This window comes from Dermacentor andersoni, chromosome 8 (assembly GCF_023375885.2).
Source record: "Dermacentor andersoni chromosome 8, qqDerAnde1_hic_scaffold, whole genome shotgun sequence".
In the NCBI taxonomy this organism is placed as follows: Eukaryota; Metazoa; Arthropoda; class Arachnida; order Ixodida; family Ixodidae; genus Dermacentor; species Dermacentor andersoni.
Window position 1 is genome coordinate 17,308,817 of NC_092821.1, and position 16,678 is coordinate 17,325,494.

Sequence of the window (16,678 nt, forward strand, 5' to 3'; positions counted from 1 at the left end):
TGAGTTTCATACAATAATTATTGCACGGAGGAAGGAAACTCAGGAGAGGCCCTGACGTCACTCTTTGTGAAGTGAAAGTGAAGCCGGAAGTTGGCGTTGCTCATGGCGTAGCTCCGCCTATCGGGCCAGCTCTCCTCTCTTGTTTACATTTCTCGCGAAACCATGCCGCGCTGCGCGCAACCGTGCTGCTCGGTCCCGCGCGCTCCGTAGCAATACTAAACAATCGTTAGCACGTTAGCATGATTCCGCCAGAGAGGGCAAAATTTCCCGCGGATATTCCTTCGTCCGTTGCCATTGCCGTGGAGCGGTACATTGCCTACAGCGTTGCATGCGCGTTCATTTCACGAACTTTAGTTCCTCCTGTCCCACCTGGCCACAGCAACATCCGGTAGAGCACGGTCCAGAAAACGCAGCACAACAAAACACGGAGACCGACGCAAACCTGCCCAAACGGCGCCTTTGCCACGGTACGAAACCTACGGAGCAACACGTGTGAGCGCATAGAACAATAACAAAGCCGCCATTGTGGCCCGAAAGGCGGGGCCACTGCAGCAAAGAAATAAAAAAAAAAAACAGGAAAACAAAGGAGAACCTACTACGTCATTGCCTCCACACTTTTCTCCTAGCGCGCGGAGGGGGTAGGGCATATGGTGTAGGGCCTCTCCTCAGTTTCCTTCCTCCATGATGGCGCGCATAGAATAAAGTGCGCGCGGTATAGTGTACTAGAATAAAATTATTCTAGTACACTATAGCTATAGTGCCTAGAATATGCTGGCTAGTGTGCCGTGCACCCGCTCTTTTCAATGGAGGAGCGTGGCGCCGCCTGCAATGAATGCCCACGGTGGCCGACAGAGGTCGCTGCCACACGGGTGGGTGCAGACTGCGCGTGTCGTCTGCTTCGCATATCAGTTTCGCAGCTGTTGCGTCGGTTTCTATGTTGGCGTTTTCAGTGTTATTACAGCGTTGCGTGTTTGTTCTTGGTGTTGTCAAAGAGTGAGTGCGTTGCTGCTGTGTTCGTGTGCCTGTAATTACGAGAACTATTCGGCGGCGATGAAAAAATGCCGAAGAGACAGTGCAAGGAGAGGACCTGCTTTGTGCCGTTGTGTCGAAGCGGTTACCACTCGAACAAATGGCGTGTATCCTTGTTCACTCCACCACTAATACGAAGCGGCAGCAGAATGGGCAAGAATGGTCAGGAGAGCGGACAGAAGGCCGGCACCAACTGCTGTGGTTTGTAAAAAACATTTCGAAAACAGCTTAGTCGAGCGCGCGTTCTCTATCACCGTGAACGGCGTTGTCCACGAGATTCCCCGCGATAAACCACGCCTGAAACCCTACGCTATACCCACGATGTTTCCTGAGTATCCTAAGCATGCACCTTACTTTTCGTGAGTACCAGGGGGAAAAAACAAGAAAAAAAGGAGCAGTAGTGCTTTGATCTACTATACTGTTATGTTGCAAAAAAGATCACTGCCCAAAATTTTTGACCACAGTGTGCAGGCTTCCTTTGCGTAAGTAAAGCTGAAGCTAGTGCCGACGCTGCTTCGCTATCGCACTACGCATTTTGACAATGGAGGCCTTGTCTATCTTAGTCAGACCTTGTCAACCGCTGTGAAGGCCGTGGAAGATGCTTTTACTGTGTTCTTTAGCAAAAACAAGTTACATGTAGCGAGTCTAGCTGATTTTTCAGGTCAGCTGCAGACACTGGCCTTTCCCCAACTAGGGTGCCCAGAGCATGAAAAACCAGCTTTGACAAGAAGTTCTACGTTTTCTTGAGGTTTCGGTTTTTTTGTAAAAGGCATCAACAAAGAGAGGGAAGCGCAAAGGCAACGGCAGAAGCTCTTTAAACTGCGTCACTGCCACTAGATCTATCTTCTTCAGGTATGTGTGCATTATCTCATCTAGGGCTGTCTTATATGCCCGCGTTTGACTGTTGTTAGGCGAGAATAAAATATTTGTTACGCTTAAATGAAAGATCTGTTTCCCATTTTCGTTCACTTATATCAGACATAAAAGGAAATCTGCACGTGTTTACCAGGTATTAAAAAATGTATAGTACATAGAACACCGCATGCAGTCCATTTTACAGGCAAAATTTTTTACTTATTATCCTATCCTTGTGGCCCAATGGGCATTATGAGGAGATGGGTACATGGTTTACAAACAATAAAAAACATTCACACCTATGAGGACGACAATACGATAATAGGCAGAAATAGCAGCAAATAAAAAGAGAGGACAGCGATCGAAATTCAAGTCATTTCAATGGATGATCGGTTACAGCGGTTTTCAATGGTTATGCATTAATATAACATCAATAGAACAGTAACGTAACCTTAGAATTCGTTTACTTTATTAGAATGAAAAATGTAACCTAAAACTTACCCTTAAAAGAATTACGCTGCCATCATGGCTAGAATAAAAAACAAGTATCCTTAGCTACCGCCGAAGAGACACGTACGAAGGCGAACGCCTTGTAAAGCCTACTATAATTCACCTTAATGCACCCTAGTCCTCCTTCATCCACCTTAATCCTCCTTAATTAATACACCTTAATCCCCCTAATTCAACCTAGCTAATACCCCTTAATCCAATCACTATAATCAATAATTAAATTTGCTAATAATTTAGCATCTCTTATACACGGCTGGACATGCTTTGGTTCGTTTCTGACCTTCCTTAGATCGTGTGATGTGTTCTGTACCTCGCAAAACGGCCTTGGAACATGGAGATCTAAGGCATTTGCCTTAAAAATTACGTTTTCTCTTCGCCAGCATAGAAACACATCAGGTTCCCCGCTCGAAGCTGAGCTGAGATAGCACACGCTTTTCACACAAGCGACAAGCGCTAGAGAAGCCTGTTGTTCTTAAAACAAACCACGCTTTATAAATCAGCTGCCCTCATTTGAACTGTGCTGCTGCTACAGCTTAATAAAAACAAAAAGCGCAACAGCCCGCTTGCCGATGCGGTGGGAACACGGCGGTCCACGATGACCGGATGGTGCCGCGGCACCCACCTGCATTGCAGCGCTCCTAGCGGCAGCCGCCGGCATTCATTGCATCCGGTGCCACCCGGGAGGCCGCGGACGGCACACTAGCCAGTATATTCTAGGCACTATACTATAGCGCGCGGTTCACTAGCTAAACCAGTGTTGCCAGGTCGGACATGGCGGCGTAGCCCAAATCTAGAGAAACTGTAGCCCGAATGTAGCCACACACACAAAAAGAGCAAAACAAATTTGTGGCTAAATATACCCATTTTTATTTGTAGCTTTATTTGTATATGCGTTTTCAAATAAGACTACGGTCATCCCTTTTTGCAGAACCCGTCGTAGCAAAATGTCCTTGACGCCGTGACCGTCGACACTTGACATCCACAACAGCGACATCATGCTTGCACTAGAATACACTGTACTTGCACACATAACACTTCTTGCTTCGCCCGGAAACTCAAGTTCCAGCGAATCGCTGCAGAGGGCGAATCTATTGAAATGAATTTCGATTGTAAGCCTGAACAAAAAACTTGCAGGGCGCTTACGCTTAAAGGGACTGACAACTGGCCAGAAGGTGTTGCGAGACGTTGATGGAAATTTATGATTTACCATGATTTATAGCAATAGAATGTAGCACGATATTCGCGATTGAAGTAGGGTTTATAATTTTAAATTGGCAAAGAAAGTATCAAATGTCAGTAAGTGGCGAGGCCTGTCAGGTAAATCTTTGGTACTTCGGATGTAGTCGATGAGAGTGCAATGAGTGCGATGATGGGTACGTTAAGTCGGCTCTTATTGAGTACAACATATTTCTTGCTTAAAATTGGCGCTGCTATATTATTAGACCCTTGCTCTTTATTCTACGCTTCGGAAATCAAACGCGCACGCATGGATACGGCAACACGCTGAACCGCACATCACGTTTACACGTGATACCGTTTCGTTTTGACTATTTAAATACCAAAGCACTTGGCCAGAAAACCACGAATACACGTAGCTATTACCGCAGAAACACTTTAACAATTGGGAAAACATGAATCGCGGGAACGTCGACTTGATAGACAAAATAATACTTTCTCGCAGTGCTCATGCCGGCGTCGCTATCGTGCTCACCTATCACCGCTTTCAGCATGCTTCCAGTGAACGACTACATCCTCACTGCAGATCGAAAAATTTTTATAAAGAATGTTCCACGGCGTTTTCCGCTTTACCATTTCATGATTAGACACTCTGACCGGTAAGCTTTCCATTGCATTAAAAAAGTAAGTGCCATGAAAATTGATTCTCAGTGAATTTAAGCTTCGCCTTTAAGAGTGGAACGCAATAGCATTAAAACATCCCTGACTGCTTTTCACGCTTTCCGACAGCTGCAGCTTACGTAACCGTAATGTTTACGTGCAAACGCAGGCGCCGAACGCTATGCGCAAAGGTCAGCTTGGTGGTTCTTTTTTTCCATTCCCCCCACACTGGGAGCTCACCTTTGAGCCTTTGCGAGTGCTTACAAGATTGGCAGGCATGCGCGTTGGCGGCACTGTAGCTTGTAAAACTCTTCCGAACCTTCTGAGCGGCGATCGTTCGTGCCCTCTGTCGTCCTTCGTACGTCATAGCTGATCCGCGCCGCGAATTCACATGGTAAGGAGGGCGCGGATTATTTAGGCTACTCAGGGCTTGCTGGGGGCCAGGATGTTGGCATTCCATCGTAAACGCGTGATTTACAATCATTCGCAACAGCAGCGTGCGACACTCACTTGAAAAATGTTACGCACCTAATTGTAGGCCACGCGATACATTCGGAGTCGTCATGGCACAGCGCTGGCGCTCGTTCAGATACTTGTTTTTAAATAATTATCAAAACAGGGGAAAAAAAGCTGCTGTCACTGAATTTGTATAACCGCCCGTATAGAAATGCTATGCTGTACACGAAGTTACTCGGAGCTAGAAAGCCAACGCGAACGCCCAAAGCGCACTGCCTTGCTATACGTGCATTCACTCTGCGAAAGGTCGTCTGCTACGCTCGAGCGGTATAGGCGGCGCCACGGTCGAGGAGGGCGCGTGAAAGATAGGAGAAACGAGGAGCAGTAAAGGCGGAGGAGGAGAGTGTCGCTACTTTACGAAGTTTAAGGGGGTTTAGCACTCTCTGCGCAGGGATCTCAGCTATGTTCACACTCTTGCGTCATCGCGCGAGTCGCGGCGTATCAAGCCGCTCTCCTCCTTGTCAGTCAGGCGCTTAATTATACTTGCTTTGTCGCCAACGTAGTTTATGAAATGTCGAGAAAGAGCGTACTTCTGCTGAGACCGATGACAATTGTTTGTTTCTACATCGCGTAGCTCCTGCTGCTGTCATTACGGGGCTAAGGGCACCTCACGCTGCATTTATGCAGCTTTTACCTATGTCTCCGCCATTTATAATTAATGGAAACAAGTAAAAGAAAGAAAAGGAAAGTCCGCGTGCCGAACTCGCAACTCAACGGAATTCTAGCGAATCGTAAAGAAGCTAATGCTGTTACTGACAATCGTTATCGGTGATTTCTTATGGAATTTTATTACAATTTTATCCCTGCTGAAACGAAGTGAAGTTACATGCCAGCGAACAAGTTATGTTTTTTTTTTTTACTTTCTGGTGTACCCTAACGTTTAGGAAAGACACACAGGATGAAGTAGTCAGTAAATGGGAAACATACCGGGAGAAAAAGTCTACGCTTCAAATTCTGGTTCAAGCCAAGATAAAAGGTGAAAGTGAACGTTGGTTGTCACAAATACGTGATAAAAACAAGGCCGCACCCAGAATAGTTTGGAACCACATAAAATTATTAGGCAGGAATTCAGCAACAAGACAACAACATATCCCAGATGAAGATGGAAACAAACTGGAGGGGGAAACGGCATTAAATTACATCCGAAAAATAACAGCCGAATCTTTCCAAGGCAATGACGAGGTTGTATTTGAGGAAGAAAAGAGCATGAAAGACAACCAGATTGAAAAGGAACTAGTGCTGAGAAATATGAACTGGAAGAAAGCCGAAGGAAAAATTCCCAATCGCACAGCCACAGGGCTAGACGAGGTTCCCGTTAGGCTTATTAATGGACTAGGACCAAAACGTAAGGAAGCTCTGTTAAAAACAGTAGAAGTAGCTTTAAAAGATAGAGGAAAGATAGAGGAAAAATAGAGATAGATAGAGCACTGTCATTTCAGTTTCCTACAGAGAGCGCCTGAGGTCCGGCGCGAGTGTCTGCAGCAGCTGCAAGCATGGGTCAACGTGGAAACAAGGAGGTCGGTATACGAATCCCTTGCATGGGGATTTATTTGTACACGCATTTGTATACACTTCGCGACCTTACAAAGAGAGATGCCGGTGCCACCAGGTAACCACGAGTCACCTGCTGCGAAGCGGTGCAATTGTATGCTTGCCAGAGGGGTAAATGCGCACGTGCTCTAAAGTAATGCGTTCCCTTTAACAGTAGACCACACTACACATGACGTCATAACCGAAAGCGTTAGCGAGCGCCACTCACGGCCGTGGCGGCGGATGTAGAACACCCACGAAACCGCATGCGATCATTAGGCGCAGGCAACTGGTCAATTTCAGAGCTGCCACAGTGGACACCATCGTAATGCGATGGGCGAGAATAGTTTTTGCACGCATTTTGTTGCTTTCGTGCTATTCCGTACTTTCGTTTATCTTACTTTTATTATTGTTGTTTTTTTGCACACTTAGGCGTTTGGTTGTAGAATGAGGTACGTGTCTTCTGCAGGAAAACTCCGGAGCCGCCTCAGCATATTCTAATAGAATGTCGAACATTCCAGTCTAGGTAGGACAGTAGGGAACATCTACCTACTAAACTCACTTGGGTTCAAAGCTGAAGGAAGCATTAACTAGTCAGCGCTCGAGATATCAGAGGGCGATATTCGGAGTATTGGTGGAAAAAAAAAAGCAGGGAAGTGATCTACAGAGCCGGGATCGTTACAAGCACAGGTATACGATATAGAGATAGAAATTTCGAAGAAAATAATTAGATATGGGCAAAATATTAGTCGGCAATACATGAAGTGAAACTCCATTAGCTCGAGCAGGGTGAGCGACTATTTGTGGCCGCACGGTTTCAATGAGGATGCCGTTAGAGATGACTAATGGCGAAGCCTTTACAAATTCTTCGTTCATTCGCGATCCATGCCCCTCGCGGGCTCACGTGTGGCAGCAATGGACAGTTGAAAGAAAGAAAGAAAGGCGACTGACCCGAGCACGCCGGCGTTGTAGCAGCTCCGGCGCAGGGTGTCCGCTGCGGCGGGCTGGCTCGTCGCGGCGGCGGGCGACGGCTGCTCCTCGTGCGAGAGCGTGCTCAGCGTCAGCGACGGGTTGCGGCTGTGCCGCTGGTCTTCGTCCTCGGCCGGGCTCACGGTGGCCAGCGTGTCCTGGCTGCACGACGCGTTGCCGCCGACGCACGAGCGCAGGATGCCTCCCCCGCCCGCCGCCGAGCTGGTGCGCGACCGGTAGCTCGGGGGGCGGCTCGGCTCGCGCTCTGCCGGCGGGAAGGACAGGGCGGGCCTGCGACACGGAACCAGGGGAAATTAGGCTTCGACCGGGCCACGGTGCGTGTGTGTGTGTGTGTGCGTCTCTCTGTGTGTGTGTACTTGCTGCGAGTATTTCTTTTTTCTCTTTTTTTTTACTACGTACGTTGGCGAGAAATACGTAGAGCAACAGCGCGGACGTGGGCACGACGAATCTGTTCTGTATTCTGTATTCTGAATCTGTTCGAATCTGTATCTTGAATCTGAATCGAATCTTCGAATCTGTATCTGAATCTTTACTTTTTTTTTCTTCACTGCCCACTCCTGCAATAGCCTCACCGAGGCTGCAGTATGTATAAATAAAATAAATAAAATAAATAAAGAAGAAACAGACGACGACTTCGAGCAAAGCCGTATTTGAGAAAGAAGATCTGGTGATTCGTACGCCTTATCCCACGTATCTTACATAATTTGCGCAGCGCTGTGCAGTTATCGCCCACACTTTGCGAAAGCTTTGTTAGTTTATACGCATATTTAGTCATTGAATTGCATTTACCTACATGGATGGATGGATGGATGGATGGATGGATGGATGGATGTGGATGGATGTTATGAGTGTCCCCTTTAGAACGGGGCGGTGGGTTGCGCCACCAAGCTATTGCTATTATACTGCCTAATGTACTACCTAGGTTAAACAATGAAAAAAAAAAAAACACTATGAACTACCACGCCCAAATTTTCTGATCCCCTATTGCGAACTCTGCTTTTGTAGGTCTCCGTCCTTTCTCGTTTCCCTACTTTTCTTCCACCAATCCTCCAATCGCCTCTTACAAATGCCTATTGCGGACATGTTTGCTTTGTTTTCTCCCGCTGAACCCAACGGCGTCAGGAGGCCAGTGGTGCCTAAATCGACCGCTGGGTAAACGTCTTCACATTCTAATAAAACATGCTCCGTCGTTTCCCTAGCTTTAACCGCAGCAAGCACATGCTTCTTCTTCCTTCTTATATCTCGCTTTATAGGTGCGTGTTCTAAGGCATCCCGATCTCGCTTCGAAAAGTAATGAGCTTCCCTTTGAGTTATCATAAATGGTTTCTTTCCTGATTTCGTTTTTTCCTCTTAAGTAGTTACTCATGGCAGGTTTCTTTTCCATTGCCGCCACCCATGAAATTATTTCAGCCTCTCTGACTTTCCGCTTGACCTTCTTTGTTGCTGTGTTGCTCACCCTACAGGCAGCATACTTGCTGACAAGCTTGCTAGTTCTTTTCCTCCAATGTGAATCAATGTTTTTCCTGTACAGATACCTGAATACTCTCCCAGCCCATTTACTTTCTTCCATATTCCTCAGCCGTTCTTCACACTCAATTTTACTGCGAGCTTCCCTCACTTCAAAACTAGTCCAGCCCATATCACCCCCGCACAGCTTCATTTGTAGTCTTCCGTGAGCGCTGTGAGGATTGGGAGGTCAATCCCTCCCGCTCGTAACCCGTTCTCAAGATTGGAGTCGGGCATTAATTAGATAGTAGTTGGCCCATGCCGTCGTCCAACTTATCCACGCTGAGGACGTTGTTGAAGGGAAGGACGGCTTCTCATCGAGAACGAGGAATATGGGTTTATTTACAGTATCTACATAAGGACGTTGCAGTTCACCAGTCTAGCATGACTGCGAGAGAAAGTACACTGAGCAGCTGCTCAACAGCGGTTTATAAACACTCGGTCCTCCCTCGATCCCTAGGTGAGGGAAACGTTCGACCAGTCATCGTAAACGAGCCGCCTCTCTGCGGGAGGGCTTACACACATACACACACTTCCGCACAGGTTCACGGTACCCACCGAAGTCAGACGATTTTCGCAGAACTCGGGGCTTACGTCAGGAAAGGCGCATCTTATTCCCCGAGCTGACCCCCACAGCGCGGCCGCCGGTTCTCCATTGTCTTGCGTCTTGAAAGGCGCGTTGGAAGGGGCCTCCGAAGACGTTCCCTCGGGACCTCCCTTGCTCACGGCAGACCGTGTCAGCGGTGGCGTGTCTAGTCACAAAGCCTGGTTCGTCGAACTCGTCTCGGCAATCCCGCGACGCAGAGTGGCGGACGCGGCTCATTGTTCTTGGTACACAGTAGACTTAGTGACGCCGTTTGGCTAGAAGATGACGGTGGCTTTCCAGGAAAAGTTGACGCCGCTGTCGCAACAGGCTGGCAAAACTTCCACCTCAGCGGGCCGCTCTTAACAGCGCCCAATGCGAGGCGACCCACTGACCTTTGGTTCCCGTCGAGTCCTGATTGTACCCCTGATTTAAAGCAAACAACCGTATTTCCAAAAGTAAGTCCTGGAACCATTACACCCTTCCACACACCTCGGAGGACCTCGTACCTATTGTATCCCCATAGCGCTCTGTGCTTCATTATGGCTGCATTTCTCTTACCCTTCACTGTTATTGTTTTTGCCTGTGCCATATATCTATTGCCTTCGTTTATCCACATACCAAGGTATCTATATTCTGTTACCCGAGGTATTTCCTGGCACTGTATCTCCACTGTCTGTTCACTGTTTTCATTGAATATAATAACACCTGATTTTGTAACACTAATTACATATCTACCTATCCTACCCCCCTCTGGTGTTATTATCTGCCCGTCGATAGGGTCGGGGGTCTTTCGGTGACAACTACGGCGATTCCGGTGCCGCAGCAGCCGTTCGTCGTGCGTAGATCCCGAAGCTGGTCCGACCACACGCTTGCTGATAGGCCCTAGGGCGCCCCGAAAGCAGCGCCGCAGAGCGTGCAGCGCAGCCGGACTTCTCGTCGATGCGGTGTCGAGGCGCACCCCAGTGCTCCCCGGACACGCTGCGCCCTCTAGTGGCGCGGCGACACTGAATTTGTCAGGTAGTTACCTACATACCGCAAAGTGGCTGATTTGGGTAACTCGGCGGGTCATAAAACCCAGTTATTAAAAACCAAATGAACAAAACTCAAAAAGCAAGAGCAGGAAAATAAATTTACACCAGTAATGCTTCGCATCAGCGACGCGTCTCACTCCTCCGGAACAGACGACTGGGGCGACATTCAGTCCACCAACTGGACGGAAGAGCTCTAGAATAGTGTGTGCAGATAGAAAAGAACTTGGGCAGCGGTAAGCAGCGTCGAAGAGAAAAAGCGCGTCAGCGACGTACAAGGCGTTCATCCCTTGCTGCGCCACCGTCGCTCGCTTACGTCTGAAATTTCGTGCGATGGCTCGGTCTGTCTGTCCCGAGACTGGGCAGCAGGATTTGTCCGCGAACGCGTGCTGACGTGCTTCCTTTTTCAGGTTCCTTGCCGCTGGAACTCGGCGCCAACTATTCTGCCCCGTCCCGCTAACTGGCTCAATTCGTCGCTTTCCCCGAAGCGGGCGACCCGCACTCGCGGGGAGCCCCTGGAAGCGCCCCGAGAGCCAACTCCTCTCGAAGAGCGTGCCCTTCCTGTCACTTCCAGGCTCGACCCAGCTGCGCCAGGACCGATCGGCGGAGTGCGCTCAAGAGGATCTGCCCTCTCCTCCTCCACCTGTCCGGAGATGCATCCGACGGGCGCGCCACAGAAGACACCAGACACGGCGCGAAGGAGGGAGGGGGAGTGAAACGGAGAGGAGAGATCGGTCATTAGCGAGGCGCGCCGGCCGAACCGGAAGGGCCAACGCGCCCGCACGGAAACAAAAGGGCCGGCGTTTCGCCGCGAGAATGGAGAGCACCACCGCGCCCCTCCGCCGGGGATCGAAGCAGCCTGGCACCGATTAAGCGGCGGCTCTGCTCTTGTCTGCTGGCCGGGTCACATCTTCCCGCCGCCATTATCCCCGCGCGCAACCGGAAGAGGACCGAGAGCGCCGCTGCATTCCGACGGCACGGCTGCGCGCTCTCTCTCACCCGCGAGCACGTCGCGCGCAGACGTACGCGGAGTTCGGCTAGAGCCGCAGGGAACGCACACCTTGAAGGAGCGCCGGTTCAATCGAAGCTCATATCCAAGAAATATCTGGTCAGCGGTCGAGATAAGCCAGCGACGCTTACAGTAGTGGGGGCACATAAAGCAGGGAAGAGATTGATAGAACCGGAGTCGTCATAAGCATAAGTAACGGCGCAGTATAGCGATAGACGCTTTAACGAAAGAAAACAAAACGATCAAGGGGAGATAGGCGATACGCTAGACAGCGATAGATACAGTATAACTTGTTTAGATCGAGTAGGCCAGACTACCATTTGTGCACCGCCTCTCCCCTGTTTCAACGGGGATGCCAAGAGAAATCATCATCATGGTCATCGTCATCCTTCAGTTGTATACTATAAAGGAATGGCGGGCAATGCCTGGATTTGTCTGGTCTTTCGGGCTTGTGGCTTCAGGTGTTCTTGTCAAACTATCTATCGCGCTTTGTGTTCTTTTCTTATTTTTCATTCAATCAAGTTTCTAAACGCATGACGGCGATGATTTTCCGCGCACATGCATGATCATTCGCATTCTTGCATTTATAACGCAGGATTTGGTTGAAGATTACCTACTGATGATGATGAAGTAGGAAGTTCAGGCAAAGTCATGCACTTCCATGATTACTTCTGTAGACACTATAGTGTCTACAGAAGCGCCACCAAACCACTTCGCCTTTGCCGCGCAATCGAACTACAAAGTGTGCCGAGGTACGCCAAGCAGGCATTTAACCGCTGTTGGTAGTTTGAGCTCGTGCTGTTCATTCTTTTTTTGTCACGCAGACAATTATGCTAGCAAACGTACACCAACCAGCCTATCGAGACGTTCTTGTTAAGGAGGAGCACACAGACGCGGTGCTAACAAATGGAAGCTTTGATTAGCACGCTCAGGCGTTCATACGCACAGACACGAAACGCCAGCAACAAATGTTAAAGAAAGAAAAAAGAACAAAACAGAAAGGTACTCGCGGTGTGCCCATCGCACAATCGGGAAAAAAAAGAAATCTCGGTTTCACTTTCTACACGAGTGAAGCCGGCTGCTTTAGTCAGCCCTGCGGTTCGCTGCTCCTCCTTGTTTTTCCCCCGTCTGCTTTCTTCCCCACATAATAACGGACCGTCAGTCAATCCAGCCAGGAAGGCCACCACGCCTTTCAAAGGACACGCGCACCTGCAGACTGGCCTTCGCGAACGATGGCAACGACGCCAAGCAAGAAGAAACTCCCTCGAACAAACACCGAGTACAAACAATATAAGCAGCATGCTCGTATAGTATGTATAGAAACTGGCAAGTCCGGGCTTACGGTACTGCGAAAGGCGCGGTTCGAGGGCGCCTTCGCCTCTTGGGCACAATATCGGCGAGCAAGTTGTGCGGCCGAAAAAAGGGAGGGACGCGCCTACAAGAAGGGAGCTTCGCGACCGAAGGTCTTCTTCGGAGAGGCTAATCGCAACCGGCGGTGCTTGCACGCACGTCGCGTTTCGCCACAAATTACGTCTTCCGGTAGCCGGTTCAAACGAAAAAAAGCGCGCACGTGCTACAGCGCGAACGCAGGCAGTGGCGTATAGCTGCTCCTTTAGCGCGGCGTCAGCGGACCCCCGGTAGCCAACGACAAGCGCCAGATTGAGGCCGTGCCAACCGGCCCGCCAAGCCCGCTGCCCAACAACACGCATCAAGAGCTGTTGCCATTCGAGCAGGCCGCAGCACACGCAGACGGGGCGAGAAAAGTAAACAAACGACAAAACGGCGAAGGAAGCCGCTGCTCGTCGTCCAGGGTTGGAAACCGCGACGTGACCTCGAAGCAGACTCTCCGTTTTCAGGCGGGTGGTTCTCCGTTCCCACACAAACGTTGCTAAAGAAACGGACGCAGCGCCGACTCAAGGGCAAAGAAGACTGCAGCGCTAGCTCGCCGACCAAGCAGATGCAGACGGCAAAAAAAGCAGACGACAAAACTGGGCCTGTCGCCGCGTTTTTGTTTCGAGGCAGATAGCCGGCAGTCGGCGTTGGACGTGCGACAAGAGGTCGCGAGAGCGCATCCCTCGATCAGCGCCTTCCAGGGTGGTTCTGCGAAGCGTCCCTCTTCGTCGCGGCAACGGGCGCGTCCTCGATCAGCTCGCGTGGCGTCGATCGACGCCGTAGCAAAGACGGGGCCCTGCAGGCTCCGCTAGGAATAAACAGTTTTTCGTCACACGTGGTAACCCACGTGGTAACAAGAAAGACCGACGCAAATGAAGCGGTCCGCTGCTACCCGCGGGAAGTACTGCGGTGGACAGAGGAACAACGTAGGGGCGGTGCTTGTCTCAAATTATTCTCCTAATGCAGCAAACCCATGCGAAGTGCTGCCCGTTTGCAAGGTCGACCGACATGGTCATGCATGCCACGAAGCCTCGTGAAGCATTATAGAGAAGAGATCGACCCGCCTAACGACAAGCGAGGCACAGAGTCATGAAGGACACGAGGACGAGAAGCCCCATAGCAAGTGATTCTACAGTTTCTAGCTTGTAACTGTTTGCCAATCACCGGCCGCCTTAGTTAATAACATATGGCGTTTGCCTCACATCTGCTTTTACAACCAGTTATAGTGTAAGAACGACTGAGTAAGTAACTAAGTGAGTGAGTGAGTGAGTGAGTGAGTGAGTGAGTGAGTGAGTGAGTGAGTGAGTGAGTGAGTGAGTGAGCGAGTGAGTGAGCGAGCGAGTGAGTGAGGGGGCGCGATGTCCGTGTCTCTAATTTTGGGAATTAGGCCTTTCCCGAATTCCCAAAGCTCTTTTTCTTAAAGTGCTTGCGAATGATCGGCCGCCTTCGCTATTAACATGTCCAATTCCAATATCACGATTGGGCCACAGCTTCTTTTACGAGCAGATCTAACGTTAGAACTTTTACAAAGAGTGGGAGAAGACGACAACTCGAGTTGCGAAGGGTCGTTATTCAGAAAGCTAAAATAAGTATGGAAAGGGAAATTCGCTTAAATTTGTGCACGGGAATAACGACCCCAATCACGGCTCACAAATTCGATGCGGTGACGCGCAGACGCATGCTTTTCATTCAGTTTCGGTTCCTCAAACATATCATGGGAAACGCCACGGAGCAGGCAACCGGCAGCGTGATGCCGCCCCGACTTTAAAGCGAACACTGTCAATTCGGGCTGGCGTTCCGGCGTCCGACGCGCCGGAACGCCAGCCCGAATTGACAGTGTTTTGCTGTGCCGAAGCGCCGCATCGGACGCCCGGCGTGCAACAAACCGGGCAGATTTTCATCGTCCGATGAGTCCGACAACCGCACCGTCGTTTGGCCGCAGTCAACGACAGCGCGGCTGGCATGTGACGTTCTCTGACGTGTGTGTGAGGTGATTTTTAAAGAGAAATGGAAGAGATAAGTGCAGTGCCGTAACTGTCTCTCACCGGAGGACACCTCAACAGCGCCTCTGTGACGTTCCCTCCACAGAGGCGGCGGGCCGGTTTCTCGCCGCGTTTTCTTGCCGGCTGCAGTTTGTTTCCGACGCGAAATGGTTACCAGTTCAGGCATGTTACCTCGAACGTGTGCCTGTTCTGCAAAGCAGCGCCTAGTAACACTAGTACTAAGCTACTGGCGAGATCGGGAGCCGCGATGCGAGGGCACTTCGCGGGCGGACAGCACGCACCGACCGTCTGCGCGAGGCTGCTCGCTTCGCTTGGACGTCTGCCCTTCGCAACGACACTTGCGAATTACGCGCGGCCTAAGGGTACAGAGTTAATCGTTTTGGCAAAAATAAGCGCTCTTCGACGAGCTCGGGCTGGATTGCAAGCGCCGTCGGCCGCAGCGGCCGCCTAGCTAGGCCTACCGGCCCTATCACTGGCTGTTGGCGGAGCGGTCAATAGACAACTCGCCGTCGTGAAGTGTTCCGTCACTCGCAGGTGCATAATTTTATTGACAGTGTTCGCGTAAAGCGAAAGCAGTGTTGTGCAGTTGCTTATACGGCGTTTCTCGACGTGGATATGAAGTCATCCGAGCGTACAAGCTGGGGTGCTGGATCTGGGCGGAGCTTACGCGCCGCTCGATCGTTCGGCTCCGTGTGCCCCGAGTCGTCGTATGCCGCATGCCGGATCGGAGGCCGAATCGTACCGTGTGTCTCGTGCTTAATAATTGAAAAATACTACGGTAGAAGCCCAGAAATACTAAAGTTTACACAGTAAAAAAAAATTTATTACTTAGATTATTAATTAAATATGTGTTTTGTAGCAACGATGTGTAACAAGTACTAGGCTCTATACTTGCTGAAAGAATGATCGGCGCCACAGACAAATGCTTATGAAGTGTGTTAATGGAACATTCACGCAAACGGTGGCCGAAAATTTGCTCGCCTTTATAGGCTGGTTGAATGAGTAGGCGGCGCTGCTGTGAGTAGGGGCCGAATAATCCATCAGGTCAGAAAGATGTGGTTTGTATTCGCTTGAAGGTAATGGCACCGGGCGCGCGAATTAAGCATCCTAAAGCAATTGGCGTGCATACGAAAATCGCGAAGGCGCTCTCAAAATCGGTATACGTTACAATAGAATTGTAAAAGTTGGCAGGTATTAAATAGGCAAGCGCAAACAACAGCGCAGGTGCCGGCCTTGTAAGCGCACGCAAGCTGACTCGGCGAAGCACAAAGAAAAAAAAATAGAGTCGTAATTCACTGAACTGTTCCTCCTTCCAAGAGGAAGCTCGGATTTTGGAGAGGGGCAGAATATCTGTCACGGCGGCACGATTGCCGAATCGGGGCGAGGAAGGTGCGTAAATTGCCTGGGTATGCCGGCACGCTCTGGGAACCCCGGGAACGAGGCGGCCCACACGAATGCTCGAGGCTTCGTCAGCCGAGCCGGAGAGATCCACGAGGGATGGGCTGACTAGAGCGGAGGATTTATCCGCCCCCGGACAAGCAGCTGGCCAAGGCGCAGGAATGCATCTGGAGAAGACTGCAGACCTTTCGCCAATGCGTGCGCGTTGAGTGAAATATACCGGGAGGAGATTAAGCCGGAATGCAGACGGTGCCTCGGAACTGGCAACCTACGACCACATCGTATGGGAATGTAGCATGGTGTCGCCGGCGGCGGATATTATGCGTGATCCTTCCCTCGAGCAGCGGGAGGCCGTGTCGGCCTGCTCAGACCCAGTCGTCCAGACCACGGCCGTGGAGTGCCAGGTCGCCGTCGACCATGGGTCGACGGCCACCTAACACGGAAACGTCCGCACGTGCTTTTTCACGAAATACAGTTTTCTCGAATCCTG

General features: G+C 50.3%; 1 protein-coding gene across 1 annotated transcript in view; it reads right to left on the reverse strand.

The window, feature by feature from the left end:
* Positions 1–16,678, reverse strand: part of LOC126526725 (uncharacterized) — a 246,992-nt gene that overhangs the window by 14,049 nt on the left and 216,265 nt on the right. The window contains exon 4 of the mRNA XM_050174584.3: positions 7,228–7,536. Within this exon, the coding sequence (XP_050030541.2) occupies positions 7,228–7,536 (309 nt within the window). The remainder of the gene's footprint in view (positions 1–7,227; positions 7,537–16,678) is intronic.